The following is a 25,180-nucleotide window of genomic DNA, read 5'->3' as shown; positions in this document are numbered from 1 at the left end:
ATTGTGGAACCCCAAGTTAGGCTTTGGGCAGCATATGGGTAGGTACAGGAGAGATTGAGAGACAAAGTCGCTCGTCGTAATAGACGATATGAGGGTAAGGTGAATGACCAGTGTTTTAGAGAGGGTGAGTTGGTCTACCTTAGAAACAATCATCGGGGACAAACTAAAATCCAGGATGTGTATGACTCCTGCTTGTATAAGGTGGTTCGTGAACCAGAAGAGCAGGTGGTTGTGTACTCTGTGGCTCCAGTGTCTCCGGTAGGGCCTGTGAAGCAGGTACATCGGATGGAAATGCGTAAGGCATTTGCTGACCCTGTATTAAGTGATGTAGACTCTGCGGTGTCTGATAGACTGGCTAGCTTGAGTAGTGGGTCTACTACGGATTCCGATAGCGACTCAGCCTCCTGTGTATTATTGCACAGTGATTGTGATTTGTCTCCTAGTACAGTTGAGGGTGGTGCCCTGGAGGGTCACCCAGTATCAGGAGGTCCGACCCTTAAGGCTGAGGATTTCTAAAAGTAGTACAGTGGGCCAGCACTCAAATCCTCATCGTTTACCTAGGACAGTAGCTGCACCAATAGTTAGAGTTGGAGGCCTGGGAATAGAGTTAATGTTGTTTTTAGTGATTTTGTTAGTTCATCGGTGGATGGCCGATTTATTTCTGGGGTGAAGAATGTAGCCTGGGTTTTGTTGATGTTTATGGAGTGTTGGTTGGCTATTAATATTTGAGTGGGAATGGGTTGTATGTTTGCTCATTACATGTGTTTATTGGTATCTTAGGTTTATTTTTTTGTATTAATAAATTACTATTTTTGTGATAAACCTGAGTATCAAATAAGGTATTTTTTTTTTTTTGAGTCACCTTAGCTTAAGGAAAAATCCTTAAGTTATACAAGCATCACTGGTAGATGGGAGAAGACTGAAGTGCTCCGGTTAAAAAAAAAAAATTATATATACACACAAATATAACAACAGCTGGATGGAAGTATTTCATTTCATATCTCGAAGAAATAGACAATGGACACGCCTTTTGCAAAGTGTGTCGCACTGATTTAAATATCGGACACGGTAGGAAAAATGACGTTACTTAGCATTTTGTTACCCAAATGTTGACAGGTAACCTCACTACTCAGACAAACAAGAGCGCCATTGAGTCAGCTCACCCCAATTAGTTTACAATTGCTTTGATAAAAATTTATTCTTTAAAAGTGAATAACTACATTTGTAGTGTTCTCATTACAATGCAAGCTGCACTTTATCGAACCAATGGGTGATTCTCACCAAACCTGTCGAGACAATGTCAAGGTGCAATTTCAATACAAAATCTAAATAAGAAATTATACTGAACATAAATAATTACGTTTTGGGGGGCCATTAAGATATTTTACATTGCGACACTATTTTCATGAAAGTTATACACATTTCCGCCTCGATTCTCACTACTGAAGGGTCCTTATTTTTTACTGTAATACTGTAAAAAAAAAAAATCTGTATGTGTTACGGTAATGAGAATCATAATTCAAAACAATGTGAATTGTAAAAGTAAAATTCGATTCTGAGAACTGGGTGGTAAAATGTGCTTAAGCGTCCTGAAAATAATGTCACAGTGCAAACAATCTTAAAGGTCCTAAATGTGGGCTTCATTTTATTTATTCAAAATATAATTTCCGATGTTTTTTTGGTATTGATTTGGGGCTAAATATGACCAGGACATGTCCTTGACAGCTTCTGTGAGAATCACCCTGGTACATACAAAATCTAAAAACATTAAAATATCATCTACAGACATTCCTAATAAAATAAAACCAAAAATTTAACATGTGCCTCCAAATATCTGTGAAGTGCTGTTATAACAGAATTAGTTAGTGAATAAGAGGGAAACACTGTCCCTCCAAATGAAAACATGCAACCGTACATGAGGTGACTGTTCTTAAATAAAGACAGGAGGTGCTGTTTACTTCAAAGAGTCTCAGCCACACAAACACACATGTGAATTTAAACCTTGTTGTAGAGTAAAACTGGACTCTTTTGTGAACCAATGGAATGCGAGAACGGTAACAGTAAGGTGACATGCATGCCATCTGGCTGTTGCATGAATACAAAAAGAACAAATTGGAAGTGGATTAAAATAAATGTAGCAAAAGGTGATGTGAGGTCTTCGTCATCCTCAATGTCATCATGTGACCAAGTCCAAAAAGACAGTGACAGTAAAAGCACCAGGTGAAAGAGAAACAAAGAGATCTTATTCTTCTTCCTCCTCCTCCTCCTCTTCTTCTTCTCCCATCACTTCAACGATGAGTTCGGCGGTGCAGGTGGTCTCCCCGACACTGTTCATGGCTTTGCAGGTGTACTTTGCGTCATCATCGCCGCTGACCTCAGAAATGACCAGACTGCAGTTTCCATCCTCATCATAGTCGATCTGAAAATGCCGCGTCTCTTTTATCGGCTGTTCTTCCTTGTACCACACGACCTCTGGGTCAGGATAACCTAATGGTAAACAATTCCACAAATACAGTTTCTGTCCATTTCCGCACCACTTGTGTTCACAAAAGTAAATCAGTTAGTACAGTATTGTTTCAGCAGCACTGTAGCCTTGTCTTCTCACCTTCAATGGTGCAGTCGAATCGAGCAGCGCTGCCCTCCACCACCTCAACATCTTTAATAACAGAGCTGAATGTGGGTTTCATTAGAATCTTCTCTTCAGCAGGAAACGGTCTATCCTCTTCAAAACGGAAAACACAGCAAAATATTGATCAATGCCATAAACTGCGGTCACCTTAAAAGGAAATATCTACCCCTAAATGAAAATTCAGTCATCATTTACTTGCCCTCATGTCATTTCATTCCCATATGATTTTCTTCCATGGAAAACAAAATATTGATTATCAGAACAACTGATCTGCTCTTTTTGAAATGGGACTGGGTCTTTCCAACTCCAAACAAATAGCAGTCTGTTCCTCACACAAATTCATCATACGGCTTCAGAAGTTTTGGTATACACTCACTGGCCACTTTATTAGGTACACCCGTACATCTAATTATCCATGTGATTATCTAAACAGCCAATCTTGTAGCAGCACTGTAATGTATAAAATATTGCAGATATGAGTCAGGAGCTTCAGAATGGGGAAAAATGTGATCTCAGTGATTTGGACCCTGGCATGATTGTTTGTGCTAGATGGGCTGGTTTGAGTATTTCTGTAACTGCTGATCTCCTGGGACTTTCACACACACAACAGTCTCTAGTGTAAAGAAATCAAAGTCTTACTAGAAAAAAAAAGAAATTATGATCCAATGGGAATTTTCTTGATAAAAATAAATATGAGTGTGTCTGGTAACATGTGCATGTAAAATGGCTAGAAAGAGCATTTCAGCTTAACGTAAAGCTAACAATTTACACAAGGTTTATTTCTGTATCTTCTGCTCCAAACGTACTTCAATCTTACTTCTGTCTCCTCATATGAACACATCATAAGAAAGTGTTTCACCGCTGTTCAAATGCACTTTGGATCGCATCATTTATATGTATAAATGTTTTACATCTGAAAGGACTAAATATTAAATGAAACAAATGACAATAAAATACAAAGTAATCTCAGTAATCAAAATACTAAAAATGTAACTATTCTAAATTACCAATGAGAACAAATGTAAGTGGAATACAGTTACTAATATTTTGTATTTTAAATACATAATCCCACTACATGTATTTCGTTACTCCCCAACCTTGCACGTGTGACCAATTCATTTTAAAGTTCAGACTCAGATGAGCAATTAATTTGTGATCGGACAACTTGCGTTTTGATTCAAAACTTGCATTAGTTAACACCGGGTACAAGGCATGATGTAGCGGTGTAGCTGCTCAACGCTACGCCACTACCTAATCAAAAATATAGCTTCGCTACTGAAAAGCTATTTAAATTAAAAACTAGTGAAGCTACCACCTTGCTTCTCAGAAATGTAGTTAAGCTACTATTTGTAGCAAAGCTATTGCCGATCACCGATTCTGATATGCCATTCTGCTCACTACAATTGTACAGAGCGGTTATCCGAGTTACCATAGCCTTTCTGTGAGTTTGAACTAGTCTGGCCATTCTCTGTTGACCTCTCTCATCAAAAAGGCATTTCCATCCACAGAACTGCCACTCATTGGTTGTTGTTTTTTCCCGCACCCTTCTCTTTATACTGTTGTGGGTGAAAATCCCAGCAGATCAGCAGTTACAGAAATACTCAAACCAGCCAGTCTGGCACCAAAATGTATGCCTAAATCCCTGAGATCACCTTTTTTCCCCCATTGTGATGGTTGATGTGAACAAGTGAAGCTCCTAACCCATATTTGCATGATTTTATACATTGCACTGCTGCCACATGATTGGCTGATTAGATAATCACATGAATAAGCAGATGTACAGGTGTTCCTAATAAAGTAGCCGTTTAGTGTATAGTGCATGAGTAATATGGACTTTTATAGTACTTCTTAAGGTGCTTTTTGTTGTTTTTGGAGCTGGAGAGACACTGGTCACTGTATGGTTTGATTAAATGGAAAAGATTAGCAAGAACATTCAACATTTCTCAAAAAGAAAGTCAAATAGGTTTGGAACCAAATGAAGGTGAGTAAATCATTTTTGGGTGAACTGTTTCTTTACGTCTTGTGAAGTCCCCGCTTAACAAACAACTAATTTGTATTGAAATTGAATGAATTTAGTCAACTTCACCCTCACTTTTGGAGGTGTGTACATTAATGAAGTAGTCATGGGCTGATCTAGTTTGACTGTTCACTGACTGCATTATAATGCTGTGCCTTTCATATCTGATACATGATTTTCTAAAACCTCTACATCAACACGATCAGTCCTTTGCTGAAAACCTGTTGTATTCAATATCCTGGCGAAAGTTTCCATGATGTTCCGGAAGTAGAAGACCTTGTAATAAAATGTCCAAACTGGCTGCCTTCATATTGTGATGCAAATGTCTTTTAGTTGTAAAATCTTTGCTGATTTTGAAAAGTACAATTAACGTTTATATTGTTACTGATAATTCAAAAAGAGTATTTGCTGAATTGAAGCAGCTTTATTATTGAAAGCACATTGAAACGTACCAAATATAAAACAGGCTTTTGAGGTTTCTCTCTCAATCATCATTCATGTCCACAATTATAAAAATGGAGCTTTGAAAATAATAATAAAAAAAAATGTTTAAAAGATAAAGTGGGAACTTGTATTTATGTGTGTCAATATATATACATGGCCTGCTCTGTCATTATGAAGATGTCATTGCTTTATACTATGATAATCATCTTACTATAAACTCCTGTGACCAAGGTTTTACAATTTCACACCTAAATGTCAATATAGTGTGCAGAAATTTTTAATATATATATATATATATATATATATATATATTTTTTTTTAAATACAAATAAAATATATGTATATATATATTTAATTTGATGTCCTGTATTGTGATGTCATACATTTCTACACCAAGGAGAGGAAGTGTCATAGCCAAACTCCCAAACACTTGGTACCACTAAAAAGTCCAGCGTGTCCTCTAAGAATACCCAAAGATTTACTACTGTGGCATGTATGGGCTAAGAGAATCCTAAATGGCGAATTATACATGTACAAAAATAAATTGCTGGGCGTCAGGAGGATAAATACCTTTAAAGCCTGATGTATCAAATATGATAATTACAAATTATTTTTTCTCCCTTTTTCTAGAATTTGTATACAGGTTAAAAAAACTGCTCAATTAAAACAAAGGAAAAATCTGTCTATTCCTCATATGTTGGGATTCATAAGAGTAATGCATCTTACTTCATTGGCTGATACACTAATAGGAAAGTTATTGCAGTGGTACCTTCAGTGGGTGAGCCCTTTTTGGCATGAACGCCTGCCATCAATGCCATGTTAGAGAGTCGCCCAATAGCTCGTACCGCATGCCCGGTTTTCTGGAGAAGACATAACACTTTATCAGTACAACACATCAGTATAACCAAACCGGGGATTGGAAATTAAATAGGGCTTTTGACACTATGCTTAAAGGGATAGTTAAACCAAAAATGAAAATTCTCTCATTTACGCACTCTCATGCCATCCCAGATGTGTATGACTTTATTTCTTCTAAATATTTCAGCTCTTTAGGTCCTTTAGGTTCATACAATGAGTTCTGATTGGTGCACTCAGAAGGGCCAAAAAGCACATAAAGGCAGCATAAAAGTAATTCATACGACTCCAGTGGTTAAATCAGTGTCTTCAGAAGTGATATGATAAGGGTGGACGAGAAAACGCAAGTCCTTTGTTCACTAATCGCATCACCACCTACTGGGCAGGGAGGACTTGATAATTGGCATTTATACGCCCATGAAGGGCACTTTGGGAAGGGGACGCCACTTGAAAAGTTGTTCAAGACAAAAGTAAAAAAGTTATTTCACAAAGGGCCCTTTCACAAGACTTTTAGTGAAGGCTACATTTAAACTGTGATGCCATGCTCCCATCAGATTGCCCACATCAAAAGCTCTGTCTTACCTAGCGAGTAGGGCATAGGGATGATCACATTCAATTGGAATTCACCCTCACCTTATGGCTTCAGTAGATAAAGAATTAACCAGTGGAGTTATATGGGTTACTTATAAGCTGCCTTTATGGGATTTTGGAGCTTAAAAACGTTGGTGACTCTTCACTTGCATTGTGAGGACCTACACAAAGAGAAAGAAAAAATCTTTCTGCAAAAGACAGACATACACATCTGGGATGGCATGAGTGAGTAAATGATGAGAGAATTGACCTTTTTGGTGAAATAACCCTTTAACCCTGGGTTATCCTCTTTTTAAACATCGCTTTTAACCCTGGTTAAGGCATGTTTCACACTAGCAGTTTTAAAAGCAGTTAGCACCTCTTTTAACCCTGGGGTTTGAAACCCTGCTCCAGAACAGTGATACTTGCATTGTGGTGCAAAAGATATACAGTGTGAAATGATGCTGTCTTAGCAACAGACAACCAATTACATACTGTAATGCCTCAGTGCATACCATATTAAATATTCATGCGCTTTGTACAGCTGCAAAAATTTGACAGTTTTCCTTTTGAGCATGTTTCAGAACGTATGCTTGGCGAGATTTCCACAGATATGCAGTGTCATTGATAAGCAGTTATTAACACCAGTTGCAATCATAGTTGTCCAATCATTGTTAACTACCCCATAAATATGCAAATAAGAACATTAACCCAGGGTTTACAAATGTACAGAGTGAAACCTGAAAATCTGAATACCCAGGATGAATTCCCAGGGTATGAACAGTGTAAAACATGGGGCTTTTCAAACTTGAAATTAATGTTAAACTCTGGTAATTCTTAACCCTTTGTAAATCCATTCTGGGTTATCTTGTTCCGACCAGGATTTTTACATTCTAGATCTGGAAATCCATGGCCTCCTTTTGAAATGTTCACCGGTCACAATAAAAGCAAAGGACTGTTAATAATGTTCTTATTTAAAATGAGTACCATCCCAGAAATTGATGTAATTCTGAAAGTTTACTGCAAAAAAATGTATATAATTTTGTTTCATGAAAAACACATTGGAACAAAAGTTATTAACCAATTGTTCCAAGAGAAAAAGTTTTGATTAAATACCAGAAATCGGTTTAATCTCCATTTTATATTATGCGCTGTAGTGAAAAAAAAAAAAGAAAAAAAAAAAGAATTAGTGCCTTAGCTTGTTTTGATCAGCCTAAGTAAAAGCAATAAAGAAAACATTTTCACATAATGGCCTTATGTTATTGTACATAATTGTAGAGTGCAGAGATCCTAACCTGCCATTTTCTCCTCAGTATATACTTCTTCATCCTCTCTTTAGATAGCTTCTTAGCCTCCATGTTTGTAGTGTCCTGTTTGAGCCAGGTGTGTTGAAAACACTGATCACAGGTCAGTCGAGCCCTGAACACAAACAAACACAATCAGCTACACATTAAAAAATAAAACTAGTGTGGCCTGGGTATAATTTAAAAAACGGATGAGTTATTCTATTTTTTTTGTTAACTTCCTGACTACTACAAAACTACCTGGCTCCCATTATATCAAACAGAATCCGAATCAGCTTTATTGTCAAGTATGCTGACACATACAAGCAATTTGTCTTGGTGACAGGCGCTTCCAGTGCACAACAACACGAAAACAGCAGCAATACAGAAAAAAAAAAACCTGTTCCTGTGTCTGACGATTCTGGTGTTCAGAGCTCTGAAGCGGCGGGCAGAAGGCAACAGTTCAAAAAGGTAGTGGGCAGGGTGAGTGGTGTCAAGAGTGATTTTACCTTTGATCTACATAGATTTTTTAAACTGTGCGAGCACGCAGATTTCCGCAGGAAGAATGGATAAAGGGCATAGGGATCAAATGTGCCTACATAAATCAGATGCAGCAAGATAGGATGATGGAAGGCACGTATTATATGATTTTTGAATGCATCTCACTTCATTACAATGAATTAAAATACAATCCACTATGATCTTTATTTCTACATTTAATTAAATGCTGTACTGCACTAACGTTATCTCTCCGCAACATTTATGAACAAAAATCAAATATACACTGGCAGCCAAAATTTTGGAATAATGTACCGATTTTGTTGTTTCGGAAGAACATTGGTACTTTAATTCACCAAAGTGTCATTCAACTGATCACAATGTATAGTCAGGACCTTACTGATGTATAAAACAGCACCAACCCTATTTGAAAAAGGTCCTTTTTGATCAAACCCCATTTCAAGCAGTCATCACTCCAACACCTTATCCTTGAGTAATCATGCTACATTGATCATTTGATACTAGAAAATCACTTGCCATTATATCAAACACAGTTGGAAGATATTTGGTTGCTTTACATTGTCTTTGTTTTTGAGTTGCCACAGTATGCAACAAACTGGCATGTCTTAAGATCAATATTAGGTCAAAAATGGCAAAAAAGAAACGTGTTCTCTAGAAACTCAGTCAGTCATTGTTTTGAGGAATGAAGGCTATACAATGCTTGAAATTGCTAAACCTGAAGATTTCATACAAAGGTGTACACTACAGTCTTCAAAGACAAAGGACAACTGACTCTAACAAGGACAGAAAGAGATGTGGAAGACCAGATGTACAACTAAACAAGAGGATAAGTACATCAGAGTCTCTAGTTTGAGAAATAGATGCCTCACATGTCCTCAGCTGACAGCTTCATTGAATTCTACCCGCTCTACACCAGTTTCATGTACAACAGTAAAGAGAAGACTCAGGGTTGCAGGCATTATGGGAAGAATTGCAAAGACAGACACTTTTGAAACAGAAAAACAAAAAGTAAAGGTTTGAGTGGGCAAAGAAACAGACATTGGACAACAGATAATTGGAAAAGAGTGTTACGGATCTTAACCCCACTGAGCTTTTGTGGGATCAGACTGTAAGGTGTGTGAGAAGTGCCCGACAAGACCGTCACATCTATGGCAAGTGCTAAAAGTACCAATTTCTTACCATAAGAGCAAAATCTGTACATTATTCCATAAGAACAAAATCTGTACATTATTCAAAATTTTTGATTGCCAGTGTATGATAATACAAAAAATATGAAAGATTTGAACGAAAAATAAAACGTTTTTAGAAATGACCATTAGAGAATGTTCTGTAAAAGTCCCTTTTAAGTTTGTCACACTAAAACCTCCCTGAAACATTCTGGATAGGTTGGTTTATGGTTATTAAAAATAGAACGTTCAAAGAATGTTAGGAATTGATTCCTAAAAAAATAACCAAACGGGAACCATTCGCTAATGTTAGGAGTTATAATCTTTACTTGAGCTGTGTTATAGTAAGATCTAAATTAGCAATTTAAACAAAAATTATTACATTGAGACAACTGTATTTAATAAAAGAAATCTGAGTTAAATATACTTGCATCTAGTTATCTTAACTTATATATTTAAGTTCAGTCTATATGAACACAAAGTTACGTGAAATTACACAACTTTGGAGATGCCATTACTCAATTCAATTGAGGGACCGAGTTTAATCAAACAGTTGAGGAAAGTCAACTTATTAGGATTTTCAGTGCATGTTAAATACACAAAGGCTGCTGAGAAACAGAGCTGTGAACCTACTGTGAAACTATGACACAGAACACTTACCTCAAACACAGAATAGTGCAGAACTTTTAAGCTACTGAATGCACTCACTTCATGTCTTTCTTCAGCAGGTTACTGATAAAGTCTTTGGCATCGCCTGAGATCTCGTCAAACGCATCGTCTTCAAAGTCCCACGTTGCTGACGTGACGTTAGACAGGGTCTCATTGTCGTTATCACCCATGAATGGAGACAAACCACTGACACTGAGGAGAAAGAGAACATGAAAATCTCAGAATACTGATGAAGCAGAAGGTGATTTCAAAGCTCTTTCAGAATTGCTGTGTACTCACAGTATGTAGCAGATGACTCCTATACTCCACATGTCCGTAGCGTAACTGATGGCTTCATAACCAATCACCTCTGGAGCTACGAACTCTGGTGTGCCAAACAACACTTTCAAAGATCCTGCACTCTCTACGCTCATAAGAGATAAAACAATCAAATCATATGAAAGTATTTAGTATGAGTGGTATTAATAGTGATGCTTGCCTTAGCAAACACACTTATAAATCTTTTGACTAACCCAGTCTGCGAGCCAGTCCAAAGTCGATAAGCTTGATTTTGCTGCCAGTTTTATTGACACACATGATGTTCTCAGGTTTGAGGTCCAGATGGACTATGCCTTTGTTATGAATAAAACTGACTCCATCCACAATCTGCAGCATGTACTTGATCACCTCTCTCTCTGTCAGCTCAAAATCTTCATCGATGATCCGATCAAAGAGTTCTCCTCCTGAGATCCTGAAGAACACATCACACCAGCATTCAGCCAACACAAGACACATCCAGGACATTTCTACTCGCAGTTCACACACCTCTATGTCTGATCTACTGGACGTGGTCTCTAGAGCTTTAGATAATCAAGTCACTGGCAGACAATATGATTTCCAGTTTAAAAAAAAAAAAAAGCACAGTGAGTGTGGCGTCAGGCCTCGGAGAGGCATTTATTTGAAATAATAAGGAAAAGAAAATGGGGAATAAAAGTGTCCATAGGGAAAGTGTCCAAGGGGAATCTGGTGCCCTTGCTTGTGAATTGGGCTATTTGAAAGAGGGGTAGTGATGAAAGGGTAAGGTCCAGGTATAATGGGTGGGGTCCGGCGGCCCCAACGCACTCCCCCTCCTTAGTCCGGGGTGCGAGGGGCAGTGGCTTCAAGCATTTTGGCTTCACCGCAGTGTGTGAGGGAAATTTGGGCATGATGAGTGCTTCAATCCCCAGCCTTGCATCGACCACTCCTCGTTCGGTTCCTGGACCTACGAAGACACCAGTGGGTAGAGACCGGTTCTCCAAAGGAGAGGCGTGCCCAGTTCTTAAAGGCAGCAGTGATGAGGCTCTTCATTGAATTCATCACACACTGCCAAATGGGTAATAGTCACCGTTCCCCTCCTCTTTCTACTGTCGACTCCCTTTGGGAGCCTAGGAAGGGGCAGCTGATACAAAGAATTGGTTTGAGGACCAATACATTTTGCACATATTGCTTTATCTATTGAGCAACTGCTGTACTAAACACAGCATAGTGACCTAGTTGCACTCAATAGTGTATCTGTTTAGCATGCAGACATTTCATGTCACTAGCTAGTGGTGGTGATTTTGATTCATTTCAGTGACTTGATTCATCTGATTCAGTTCACCAAAAAGATTGTATATCATCTTTTAATGAATTGCTTTGAACCAAAAGCAGTCCCTCCCTCCTTAATAAATAATTTGTATCATATTCTGAACTGCTGAGCATGACTTTTTATCAAGCTACACAAAAAAAGACAACAATACTAGCCTAAAAACAATGAGTTTCAATAAGGTCTGTGTCTTTGATTGTACTGTGTGGTCAAACACTTTTATTCATAATTAATCCATCCCCTTTTCTTGTGGAACGAGATCGAATGAGGGACATGCAGCTCCTCCTAGCATTCAGCCTGTCAGCAGATAATTAACAAGTTGACTGATATATTTAATTAGTTCACGAACGGGTTTACCAGTAAATGCAAGTCTTTAATGAATTAAATGACAGACTAGCTCAGTGAAGTGTATTTGTTCAGTGGGTCAAACCAATTACAGTTCTGCTTCTTCCCAGCCCACTCTCAAATGCAACTGGCTTGCACTAATGTCAGTCTTTAAAAGCAGGACAAAGCAACACAAATTGATTTTGCATGTCTACAAATGTATGAAGAAACTTAGTTTAAACACCATATCTATTTTCACCATAAATGACAGGTCATATTTTCCCAATAATTTGTTAAATGCAGTGTTATTTTTAACCAAAACAGAAAGAGTTCAAGAAAAGCCAAATAATATCTTACACTGTGCATCAAAGAACCACATTTCCATTTGTAATTAATGTCATTTTAATTGCATGATCCTTCAGTAATCTTTACACATTCATAAATTGAGGATTATATTTTGTGCATTCCTATAATCTTGTCAAACATTCTCGACTAGTTCAGTGAAGGGTTATATTCATTTAGCAGATCGAACCAATTATATACACTCCTTCACAGCCCACACTCAAATACTATACATTATAAAAACAAATTGGCAACTCCTTTTGTCTTGCTAAGGCTAATTTTATAAAAAACATTTTATGGGGTCTGGGTATCTCAGTGGGTACTGACTCTGATTACCGAGTCGTGAGTTTGAATCCAGGGTGTGCTGAGTGACTCCAGCCTCTATGAGAATTGAGTCGGTGTATAGAGGTAAACGAGAACTTTCGTTCACTTAAAACCTTCATTCAAAAAGGCTGATACATTCACGAATGAAACATCACTATCACTAGCTAGCACATCAAGTTATTTTAACATTACATTGTGATTGGTTTACTTGATACAGTTAAGTTCCCTCTGATTTAAATATTTCAGTTGAAATTTCATGTTAATTTTAATTTAAGAAAACTCATTTCAAACATGTGGAACCACTGTCCATTACTGAATTAATTTCTGCCAAATACTTGTGTATGAAATTTGTTGTCTTTGTAACAGGGTAATTGTGGTGAATACAGTTAGAACTTCGTAAGGAATCTTATCTTGCTATAAATGGAAAAATATAATCTTTGATATAGTTCGAAAGCAAGTACTTTGAGAAGCTCTGATCTACAAACTGTCAACATTGTGCCATGATAAAGACAAAGACACTAAAGGTTACTCTAGTGAACCTGTAGCAAGTATACGGATGCAAGATTCTGCTAAAAATGACTAATTTCTAAAATAACAGGCAATTCAGTTCAGCTGTGTGGACAAAATATTTGGCACATAAGTATATTTCTTCCTCAGGATCACACTACTGGGTATGCCATTGCTAAGTTTGTTACAGCTGAGGTGTTTAATATTTGGATGTTAAGATTATCTATTGTATCCCAGATCATTTGCAGAGTCAACTATAAGGCATTCATAGTTTGTTTCCCACAAAATAAATTCACACTTTAGCTTTATAACATTTTACATCATATAACAATATTCTCCAAAACTGAACTAGAAATAAAAAAAAAAAAAAAAAAGGCATTTTCAAATCTTATGAGCTGTTCAGATTTCTTGAGCAAAGTTCATCACAATTTGATTTATATGGACTGAACCAAGCGAGTACCGGTTGGTCAAATGCATAGAACCAGACTTGCAAGACAGCCCCAAAGCACTTTCATTCACTGATCTGAGAGATGCAGTTTGAATTAAAAGACTCATAAAACCAGCCTGATCTCATGAAAATGTTGACTGTGGCAAAATTATTTCACATGGTTTATTACATGTATCTCGGCAGTTCCGATGTAAACTGTTCAATGTGGCGCCAAAAGCGATAAATGTTCCCCTAAATGGATGAGGTTTTCAAGGTTAATGGTCTACCAAGTTTTAAGTCAACAAAACCTATGTCACTACCGTAAACCTTTAACCTAAACCTAACTGAAAACAAGTGCAACATTAAAAACATTAGCTGAAGCAACAACGTCAATTTGTGGCGCTTCAATTACACTTTCGGGTAACTTGTCGACTCGTGCTCTTCTGGACTCGTACCCTGGTCCTTTACGTCGCAAGTGCAACACTATATCAGTTGAGCTACCCTACAATTTAGTCATATTTGAACATGCTTGTGAATGCAGTTGGTTATGTAATGCAAACGTTAAAATATATTATAGGCTATTGTAAAAGTGTTCAGATGTCATAAGACAGCAGTGTGTGAGGAACAGAGCGAAATGTCAAATCAAATTGATGAAGGCAGGACTCACATTTAAGAAGCAAAGCGGGAACCTCGTGGATTATTCCAGAGCCACGCATCAGCAATTAGTTCAGGTTAGTTAAAAAGGGCTAGTTCACCCAAAAATGAAAATACAAACCTGTTTTTAGATTAACAAAATATTGTTTTGCTTGAACGCCCCATTTCGCCAGCGGGCTGCGTGAACCACTGGTCTCGTGCAATTTCATGAATGCACAGAGCGCAATGGTTGGTCAACGGTTTCACTAAATACATTAGATTTCAGTTTGTTTCTCATCGTATGCTTTCATTATAATCATGAGTCTCATGGAATAATTTTTTAGACTTCTCAACTATACTTTTGAAGCTTGAAGAGGTGGTCACCATAAACTGCCATTGTATGACATCAATGAGAACAATTTTTTTCACAACTTCTCTTTGTGTTAAGAAAAAGAAAGAAAGTCATGTGGAGTTATAACACAGGAGTAAACAATGACTGAATTTTCATTTTGGGGTGAGCTAATCCTTTAAGTGTCATGTAAGAAGTATCCAATTAAACAAAAATAAATATTGAATTACTGAAATATTTGCACACTGTTTTATGACTGAAATATTGTACCAACCGAAAGTAATTTCCAAGGGTGAAAACTATTCTCCATTTGGCAAAAATATGTCATGTACAGCACATGATTTTTATGTCATTCATAATTGAAAACATAATTTCTAACTTTTGATTTTGGGGTAAAATAATTAATTTCTTGACAGTTCTAAAGATATTCACCCAGGTATTGTTTTGTCAGTTTAATTACACTGAACTCACAGTACTGAGATGAAATGTGTGTTAAAAGAAAAAAAAAAATAATTTTTAAAAACCAAAAATGATCACATTTTGGGCCTTGAACGCATTTAAAGCCTTTAGTCAGAAAAAGATTACATTCAGAGCAATAATATTTTTAAAGAATTAAGAGGCCCATTACACCCGTAACACCCACCCCCAAAATGGATTGGTCCCCACTATGCTCAAGACATGGCTACAGCCTTGAACATGTTTATGAACTGATAATCTGCTGTTTTACTCGTGATTTGTGAGAAAGTGAATAAAAGTTAGTTATTGTAGCGTTAATGTATAGTAACATGATTCTATGAGAATAGGTTGCCAAAAACTCATAAACTTACATTTCCAGCACCATAACAATGTCCGTTTTTCCCTCAAAAGCGTCAACACACTGCACAAGCTTTGGGTGATGAAGATCGTTCATGACTGCGATTTCTTGTCGGACATTTTCTTTGTCTTTTGCAGAATATGCTTTTATGAACTTCCCAGCCCAGACTTTTTTGGTGGACTTCTCTATGAGTTTAAAAACAGTCCCAAATTTCCCTCTGAAAGAGAGAAATAAAAGAAAATAAGCCTCAATAGAATTACTCAATTCCAAAAAAACACAACCTTTTGGCTGGTGATGTTGCATGCAGAACTGAATACAATTATTTATTTTCATGACTTCATGGGATGCACATCAATAACACAAGTCTGAACATCTAAGATGTCATTTCTACTGGATATCATTTGTGTTCCTTAAGTCCACTAATCTCAACCAAGGTAAAGTCATCAATTAACTAACAGAACCTCAGACGTCCCAAGTAAAGCTCCTTTATAATACGCTGATTTTAGGTTATTTACACCATTTAATTGATCTGAGGTCACATGTATACTTACGTGCCCAATCGCTCTTCCACATCATACAGGTCCTTGACCTTCATATCTGTCCTGATCAGCACATTTCTGAAGTCTGGTTTCTTTTCTGATTCTGAGGTGAGAGGAGAAAATGCATCTAGATTATCACTATTAATCACTAATATAGCATTGTCATGTTGCTGGTTGCAATTTTGAAACTTTAATTTAATATGCAGGTGTTTTATTCATCTTTGGAAAATGTCATGTCTCAGGGGATGATTTTTATTAAAACTTAGATGTAAACTTTTTTCCTCTCTCTGTGTATGAAGGTCACATTAAAACTCATTTAGAAACTTCTTTGCATACTTTATCCATTTTTGGTACTTTTCAAATGCCATTTATGTATAGATTTCACTGTTTTAGCCTTGTCCCAGATCCAGACATTCCAACTATGAAAATCCATTACAAAAATACAAAATATAACATGATTAAAACTATAATCATCTAAACAGTGAAATAAACAAATATTAATATTTAGTTTATGAAAATGATGTACGATTTTTTTTTTTTTTTTTTTTTTTTAGATAATTGTGTATCCCATGGTTGAGATGTAATTTCCACAAATCCAAACTTTGCCCTTAAAGATTTTTTTTTTTTTTTTTTTTTAAGTTTGTGCACTTGTTAACCATTTAAACAAAATTGTGAGTGAAGAGCATGCTTAAAATGAAATATGATACAAGTATACATTTATTGGCCATCATTTTAAATCAAGCCAATGTGAAAATATTTATTAGTGTTTATTTAGGATATTTAAACGGTTTAATCCCTTTTCACCCCAATTTGAAATGCTCAGTTCCCACTACTTAGTAGGTCCTTGTGGTTACTCTTATCAATCCGGGTGGCAGAGGACAAGTCTCAGTTGCCTTTGCTTCCGAGTCAGTCAATCCATGCATCATATCACATGGCTCGCTGTTCAGGACACTGCAGAGACTCGCAGCATGTGGATGCTCATGCTATTCTCCGCGATCCACGCATCTCTCACCACACACCCCATTGAGTGTGAGAACCACTAATTGTGACCACGAGGAGGTTACCCCATGTGACTCTACCATCCCTAGCAACCGGGCCAATTTGGTTGCTTAAGAGACCTGGCTGGAGTCACTCAGCACACCCTGGATTCAAACTCACGACTCGGTAATCAGAGTCAATACCCACTGAGATACCCAGACCCCATAAAATGTTTTATAAAATTAGCCTTAGCAAGACAAAAGGAGTTGCCAATTTTTTTTTTATAATGTTTAAAATTAAGTTATAACTCAAGTACATAACTTAAACATACCTTCATCTGAGGGCTCAATTTCATATTTTTCTGTAAAAAATACAATTTAAAAAAGCAAACATTTATAACATGTTTCAAACAAAAAAAAAAAAACTTAAATCTCCAATATTTATTTATTTTTTGTGACTGGAATGTCAATTTGTGTTCAAACACATATAATATCTTTAAAGACCCCAAGAAATGCAAATCTTTTCATTCCTGTGTTCAGACTTTGAAATTAACTTTTTGCCCCACCAGCCACCATCCTAGACACATCATTTTCACTAGCCAAAATCTCCCACCCCACAAAAAAACTGATAAAAGGTACCTGGAGACTGAAGAAAAAACATGATCAGACAGAACAGAAATAGAAAATAAAAAATATTGGACAGAAGTTTGTATACAGCCACGCAAATAAGGTGAGTGATCAATATTTCTTGTCTGTTTTCCCAGAGAATTTCTCAACAGTATAATTTGTAGATATCAGCAACATGTTTATTTTTAGGCGTGCACTAGCAATTAGTTGTCTTCCAAACTAACAGGCACATGTAAGCCACAAAACAAATTTAGATTTCATGGGGTCTTTATGACTACACTTTACAACCACTAGACAGCGCTCACCCCTTTCGTTTTCCAGCCCCACCTGTACGGGCTCAGACTCGGCACTGGGCTCTCCTACACCGTAAATATTTACTGCTCTCACACGAAACTTGTACTGTCTGTTTGGCAGCAGGTTCTGCACATTATATGAAGTGCTGTTACAGGATGCCAGATCAATCCACTGCTGATCCACAGAGCTCCACATCTCCAGATTATAGGACTGGACCGCGCTGCCACCGTCATAGGTTGGCCCGTACCAGGAAAGCGTGAGGCTGGACTTCCGGATGTCTGAGGTTGATGGGAGACGTGCAGGAGGGTCTGGCTTATCTGTGAGAGAAACAGGTGAAGCAAAGTGTATTGGAAATTGTGTGCGCGGCTTTAAAAAGTTCAGTCCTGGAAACCTCAAACTTGACCATATTTTACCAGAGGCCAAACCCCATTTAAGTTACACGTACTCTATTTTGATGTTGAAATGGCAACATGGGTTAAAGCCTAGAATTGGTTGACTGCAGTTTACTATGTTCTATGCAAATGCTGACATTGCTGTCTTGAAACCTCAGGTCAAAGTCTCCGGTCAAAGATTAAGGCCCTTTCTAAACCTAATGCCAGACACAACATCAGCAACAGACTAACAGACATCAGTGCTGACACTAGTATGCTGGTGCACCTCTTAAAATACTGACACAGAGATTTGATACATCTGTTTAACAGGTGTGGATTTTTTTGGTTTGTGATTTGAGATTTTTGACTCTTTTCTAATGCACATGTTAAACATCATACTAAAAATGAACAGGAAGAAAACTTCTGCATTTTTACACCAGGGTTCCCACACCTTTTGACCCTTTATTTTTCAATGACATTCCCAACTGTTTGTGAAAAGAATAAATGCACTGGATTAGGATTTTTACAAAAAGCAGCCGTTACAGAAATACTCAAACCAGCCCATCTGGCACAATCATGCCACGGTCTAAATCACTGAAAATCACATTTTTCCCCCATTCTGATGGTTGATGTGAACATTAACTGAAGCGCATGACCTGTATCTGCATGATTTTATGCACTGCTTCCGACACGATTGGCTGATTAGAAAAATCACATGGATTATTGTTGGTGCCAGACGGGCTGGTTTCAGTATTTCTGTAACTGCTGATCTCCTGTCATTTCACACAACAGTCTCTAGAATTTACGCAGAATATGCCAAAAACCAAGCGGCAGTTCTGTGGATCGAAATATCGTGTTGATGAGGTCAGAGAATGGCCAGACTGGTTCAAACTGAAAGTCTCCAATAACCGCTCTGTACAATTGTGGTGAGAAGAATATAATTTCAGAACGTAATTCTGAGATGCGGGTTGGCACTGTAGTGGCATTAGGGGGACCTACACAGTATTAGGCAGGTGGTTTTAATGCTGTGGCTGATCTGTGTAATATATATATATATATTATTTATTAACTGTGCATGTGCAGCACTGTGCAAAATTCATAGGCACATAAGGTGTTTCACAAAAGCATTTGTCTTAAGATGGTTATTTATTTTTCAATTTTAGTGTTAATAGGAAATATAAAACGTTAGACTCCCAACCATTCCTTTTGCTAATTGAATACAATAGAAGAACAGGGAGGAGAATAGAGCCCTGCAGCAGATGGCATTGCCCCCAATGAACATCGTGTCAGTCTGAGATTACATAAAGAGACAGAAGCAATTGAGACAGCCGAAATAGATAGGATGTTCCAAGCGTCTTGAAGAATTTTCCAGTTCTTCTACCTGCCAATAACCAAAAAAAAAAAATAACTGTCCAGGTGTATCTAGGAGAATTGGGGCTGTTTAAAAGGCAAAAGTGGTCACACCGAATATTGATTTACCTTTTTTATATTTACTGGATTTTGTATGATGTCAATTGATAAATGAAAACTATTTATGGCATTATTTTTGAAAACATCCTCACTATGCAACATTTTTCTGTGTGCGCATTACTGTATATGAAGTATTTATACTTAAGTTGTATTTTCTTGTTTTTAGTTAATTTTCCTATTAAGCACTTCTGTTGTTTTGAAATGTGATATACTGTAGGAATAAACCTGCATTGTATATAGATGTCAAATTGCCAAGTATTCTCTTACCGACTATAGTGAGATTGAGAGCAGCCTGTCTCATGCCGAAGCAGTTCTTGATCTCGATGGTGTAGCAGCCACAGTGCTCCTGTTGCCCTTCTGTGATGGTCAGCTCACTGCTGCTGTCTGTGCTCACTATAGAGATTCCACCTTGACCCTTCTGAATCTGGATAAGAACAACATGTCAACATGTGCTCAGGGGTTTGTTGGGGCTACAGCACATCTATGCACAACTATCTCTGAGAAAAAAAAAAAAAAAGTTACTAGTTAATTTTAAAATATGACACACTAACTTCAAATTAGGTACATTTAAAAGTTGTTCAATTTGAATATGACTGCATTCAAGTTGCCTTTTTGATTGTATGGCAGTAATATTAATGTTGGCATAATCAATTCGTATATATTCTAAATGCATATTTATCTTATTGTGAATGATTCATCCATGCATATGTTTAATTAATTTATTTTTGACCTCAATCTTTAATCACTGCTAAAACTGCATTTTTACCATTTAAGTATATTGTGTCGACATATTGCCTAAACACACTGTAGACTGCGAGTCGGCTTGCTTGGTTGAGACCCAACTGATATCTCTTATGTGAACTACTAAAGTGTTAAATGAAGTGATAAGCCAAAAAAAAATAAAGTAAACAAAAACAACCCCCAAAAAAAACACATCACCAAAAAAATGTAACTAAAGGGAATGATGAGAAACGAGTTTGACAATGAATTCTCATCCGTGGCAATCTTCAGGATTTCTATACATGAAGGTAAAGAGACTCTTACTGGTTTGCGGAACTTGAGCCAGGTGCAGCTGATGGGCGGAGCTCCGGTGAACATACACAGCAGACTGACCTTCTCACCTGCCATGATCTTCATATCATCAGGAAACTGCTGGATCTGAGGAGGAGCACCTGACACACATACACAGGCACACAATCAAACATTGCCTTTAACATCATTACGAGGACTTTCCATTGACAACCCGTTTTGCATTGACATTATTTTGTATGTTTAAAGAGGACAGGTTTATGGGAGTATCTCTCATACACATGCTCTTTTAATGTTCAACGAAGATCCATGTGCATGCACAGTGTAACATATGCTAAAGAGCCCTGCTAGAACAAGATGCATAAATGGATGTATAAGTTGATTATAGATAACTTAAATACGCAAAGATCGTTGAGTGTCAAACCATGCTTTAAGGGAATATTCTGAGTTAAATACAACTTACATTTGTAGCTGTTCATGATATTAATAGAAAGATTGGACGCAACGTTACACAGATGGGTTAGTAACAATTGTGATTATACTAAACCATTATAGTGTTGACATATATAAGAGTTACTTTAAATTATACATTTGACTGATTTTGACCTACCTTGTTTAGGCAGTATTTTGGGAGGGGGTTTCTTTATTTTGGCCTCATCTGGAGTTAACACCACAAGAAACAAACATAGATCAGAGATAAAAATTGAAGGTTTGACTCATCATTAACAAGCAACACATTCTTTAGTTACACAGAGGCAAAGATCTCTACATAAGTTCTGAGAACTGATCATGGACCATCAACCCAATAATTATTCATGTCACACCAGAAAGACATGCATTTGCATAAAAGCCATATTCCAGTGAAAAACTAGAAGCACTGGAAAACTAAGGGGAATTGCCAGGCTTTCTGGAGTACTTGACCGGTCAAATTCAGCATTCTGCTGTCAAATATTTTTGTAAGAGCACTATGAGTGTGGTGCAAGACAACCAATTTCCTACATAGTGATATGAGAGAGACAAAAACTTGCACAGCTATCAATCATGGTCATTGATGTTAGTGAAAAATAATTTCACTGAAATCAACATTTCTTGTACATTTATTCATTTCTTTGGTAAGTGGCCATGTGATAAGTGGAATAATATAAGGAAAGTCACTTTTACAAAATACTTAAAATGGAAACAAAACAATGTGGAATACATCTAAGATGTTACAATGGATATGACAAGTTGGTAGGTTTGGTCTTGGTAAACTAGATCTGCTTACACAGTTACTGCAGAGCAAGTAAGACGTAAGAAATGCTGCACAATTAGACAAACAATCCCTCTGAATCAGAACTAGAGAGGTGGTGTTGGGGAGGAGGAGGGTTTCAGAGAATAAAAAAACCTCTCGTAGCATGCTGCAGTGAAACTAAAATTGCCTCAATTGTTTGAAAATATGTCAATGTCAGACAAAGAGAGAGTACCAAGTTGATTGGCTAACACAAGGGTCAGCAACCTGTGTCACGCATGCCAATAATCACTGCCACACGAGCAAAGTGAGCATTTTATATGGATTTTATTATGAAGTCCCTAGCACCTGCATGCCAATCTACCGCTTGATGCAATCCTTCCTCAAAACAAAATAAAACATGCTGCGTGATAAGCTGAATGAGGAGCTACACACATTTGCATATTCCTAGCCACTAATACAGCAGCATAAATTAGTTAAGGCAGCTTCTCTTGGTGAATCAGTCGATGGTCAACTGTACATTCTGCATTTTTTTAATTTACACAAAAAGTGGTCTTATGGGGGGTTTGGTTTATACTGCACATTTGTCATAACTTTCATATAACACACACTGTTAACATGGATCACAAGATGTACTTCTAGAATCCAAAATATTTAAAGAGAACATTCAGTCACTTACAAAAGTACAGGAGAACTTGTTTTTTCTGGATGTCGAGAGAGATCAGCTGCTAAAGTTCTTAGCTCTTTGCCTTTTTTGGTCATACTAAAAATATCCCCACAAGAATTCAGGAAATGGCTCTTGGCACTATTTATTTTACATCTGATCGCTGTCATGAAACAATGTGATGGCAGAGCCAACAAACACGAGCACAGGGCTGCGGTGGTGGCAATGAAGCTGTTCTGATCTGAAGCAATGTCAAACTTCTGAGGAGTTTTTCTGTCAGTTCTAAGACATTCCAGTCATCTCTGTTTGAGCGCCCATTCCTCTCTCTCTAGCTATGGAAATGACAACATCCTTTTTCCAACACAACTATTTCTGTTTCAGGCTTTCAGTGAGCTTTCACCTGAATCCCAAAAATCTGTATAAGGCCAAAACACATCTCTGCTCTCAGCTGTGCTTATAAACAAACATTAAAACAAAGCTGAAAGCTTAACTATTCCATAATGGAAACAGCAGTGATCAGATGTTGACTGACAGGGCTCCAGTTACAGTACCAGTCACAAGTTTGGGATAACTTTTTGCATGTTCTGTGTTTCTCAGGATCTTAAAAAAACCTTTTGGTGAACCTGACCAAGTTATGTGCAAATATAGTGTTCCTTACATATTCTGTATGGCTGAGTTTAACTTCTCTGTGTAGACAACTAAAGCCTTTTCAAACCAAAAACTTTTATCAGCTCTTAGCTTAGAATGTGACACGTATTCTTAGATACTTGTCTAAAGACAAGGAAGTGTCTGCTCTAAATATAAATGTAAATCAAAGGTTTATTAGATGACACCACAAAGCCAGTCCAGCACAGAGCAAATGCTTTAGGATCCCCAGTACAACACACTTACACACAAAATGCCAAAATAATCACCACTTTCATGTTTCACAATGTTTAGTCTATGTGGTGTGAGGCCAACACTGTCACCCTCTGCTGAAAACAACAAGTCAAAACTAAAAGAGCCACAGAAATCAGGAAAGAGAACAATGGTGCACTCTTCTGATTCTGTTTATAATACCATCATCATACTATAAAATTAATAAATCATTGAATTGATTACTGAAACATCATTTTGGTGGTGTATGGAATGGGGCAATAGGCAGACATAATAAAAATGACACCAACTTTTAATAACTAAAATTTGAAGAGGGTTACAGTTAACACAGGTTTCATTAGGAACATGTAGGAACACAGGAACTAGATTTCCACATTATCTGTAGGAAAATGTGAGTGATGCTTGCCTGTGCATGGTTATGTAAACGTCAAGGTGATCCAAGTAGTCATTGGCATGTTTCTAGGTGGTTGCTAGGCGGTAGCTAGGGTGTTCTACGTGGTTGCTTACGGTCATAAGAGCCCACTTTTAAGTCTCTATGAAATTCTGGTCTCTAGATATGGGTCGGGACACTCCTTCAATATAAGGACATCAACGAGTTACACGGTTTGAAATATTAGCAAATAGTTGCAGTGATACTTTCTAATACCACTGAGAGGAGATACAAGTCATTGAGAAGGAGCAAAAGAACAAACAGATGTCACAGTTGTGCACAGCAGAGTTCAGTGGTTCTTTCCTCCTTTGGGGCACTGATTTTGTTTAAAATCCAGCAAAATCAGAGGTGCTTTGGAGGTTACCATTTTCCATTATCTAAGACAGCTCTGCGTGTGTGTGTGTATATATATATATATATATATCATTATGAATTTTAATTACAGATTTTCCATGACTGAAAACACTCAATGACACAATGTAACCTCTATGATTGAGGAAACACTTACTGCAACCCCACAGAAACTACTCTGATCCTTCTAATGTTGGACTAAGGTTCATGTGTGGCCAAGAGAAAATTAGAAAAATAATTGCCTCTGGTCAGTGCTGCAACAGCAATAAATGCACCGCTGCATACAACACAGATGAATGCGTGACAGATGCATGAACATTACAATACAGGCGCATGACTGACAGAGGTGTGAACATTATACCAGATGTGCATGCATGACATGTGCATGAATATTATAACAGGTGCATACATGAAAGAGGAGTGGACATTATAACACAGGAGCATGCATTACTAATGAGCATTATAACAGAATGAAGATTATATGCAGAGGCATGCATGACAGATGCGTGGACATCATAACACTGGGGCATGCATGACAGATGCGTGAACATTATACCAGAGGCACATACGTGACAGTTGTGTGGACATAACACAGGTGCATGCATAACAGATGTGTAAACATTTTAACAGGTGCATGCATGACAGATGCATAAGCATTATAGAACAGGTATACTGTTAAAAATAGATTTTTTTTTTATTTAAATGGTAATTCTTACAAAAGAATTTTTTTTTATTCAGAATTTTACTGTGAACTCAATGCAAGCTAGACCATTTTCTGTCATATCTTGCTGTAAAAAAATAAATAATATCGCATTGTGCAATGACATGACATATGTGACCATTATGACA

At 37.3% G+C, this 25,180-nt stretch overlaps 1 protein-coding gene across 3 annotated transcripts in view; it reads right to left on the bottom strand.

The window, feature by feature from the left end:
* Positions 1–1,120: 1,120 nt before the first annotated feature.
* The window catches only part of mylka (myosin, light chain kinase a), a 117,017-nt gene continuing 92,957 nt past the window's right edge, over positions 1,121–25,180 (bottom strand). For 2 of the 3 annotated variants that reach the window (XM_052148006.1, XM_052148008.1), the window contains 14 exons: positions 21,393–21,440; positions 20,798–20,925; positions 20,021–20,177; positions 17,924–18,229; positions 17,324–17,353; positions 16,027–16,117; positions 15,489–15,692; positions 10,665–10,882; positions 10,432–10,555; positions 10,192–10,344; positions 7,811–7,934; positions 5,860–5,950; positions 2,606–2,722; positions 1,121–2,487 (listed from right to left, as the gene is read on the bottom strand). In XM_052148006.1, coding sequence (XP_052003966.1) covers positions 2,243–2,487; positions 2,606–2,722; positions 5,860–5,950; positions 7,811–7,934; positions 10,192–10,344; positions 10,432–10,555; positions 10,665–10,882; positions 15,489–15,692; positions 16,027–16,117; positions 17,324–17,353; positions 17,924–18,229; positions 20,021–20,177; positions 20,798–20,925; positions 21,393–21,440 — 2,036 coding nt within the window. In that variant the 3' untranslated portion in view covers positions 1,121–2,242. The remainder of the gene's footprint in view (positions 2,488–2,605; positions 2,723–5,859; positions 5,951–7,810; positions 7,935–10,191; positions 10,345–10,431; positions 10,556–10,664; positions 10,883–15,488; positions 15,693–16,026; positions 16,118–17,323; positions 17,354–17,923; positions 18,230–20,020; positions 20,178–20,797; positions 20,926–21,392; positions 21,441–25,180) is intronic. The other variant, XM_052148007.1, reaches the window with a different exon arrangement.

The sequence above is a fragment of the Xyrauchen texanus genome, chromosome 18, assembly GCF_025860055.1.
Source record: "Xyrauchen texanus isolate HMW12.3.18 chromosome 18, RBS_HiC_50CHRs, whole genome shotgun sequence".
NCBI lineage: Eukaryota > Metazoa > Chordata > Actinopteri > Cypriniformes > Catostomidae > Xyrauchen > Xyrauchen texanus.
Note: the sequence above shows the minus strand (reverse complement) of the source record. Positions and strands in the feature narration are given on the sequence as shown.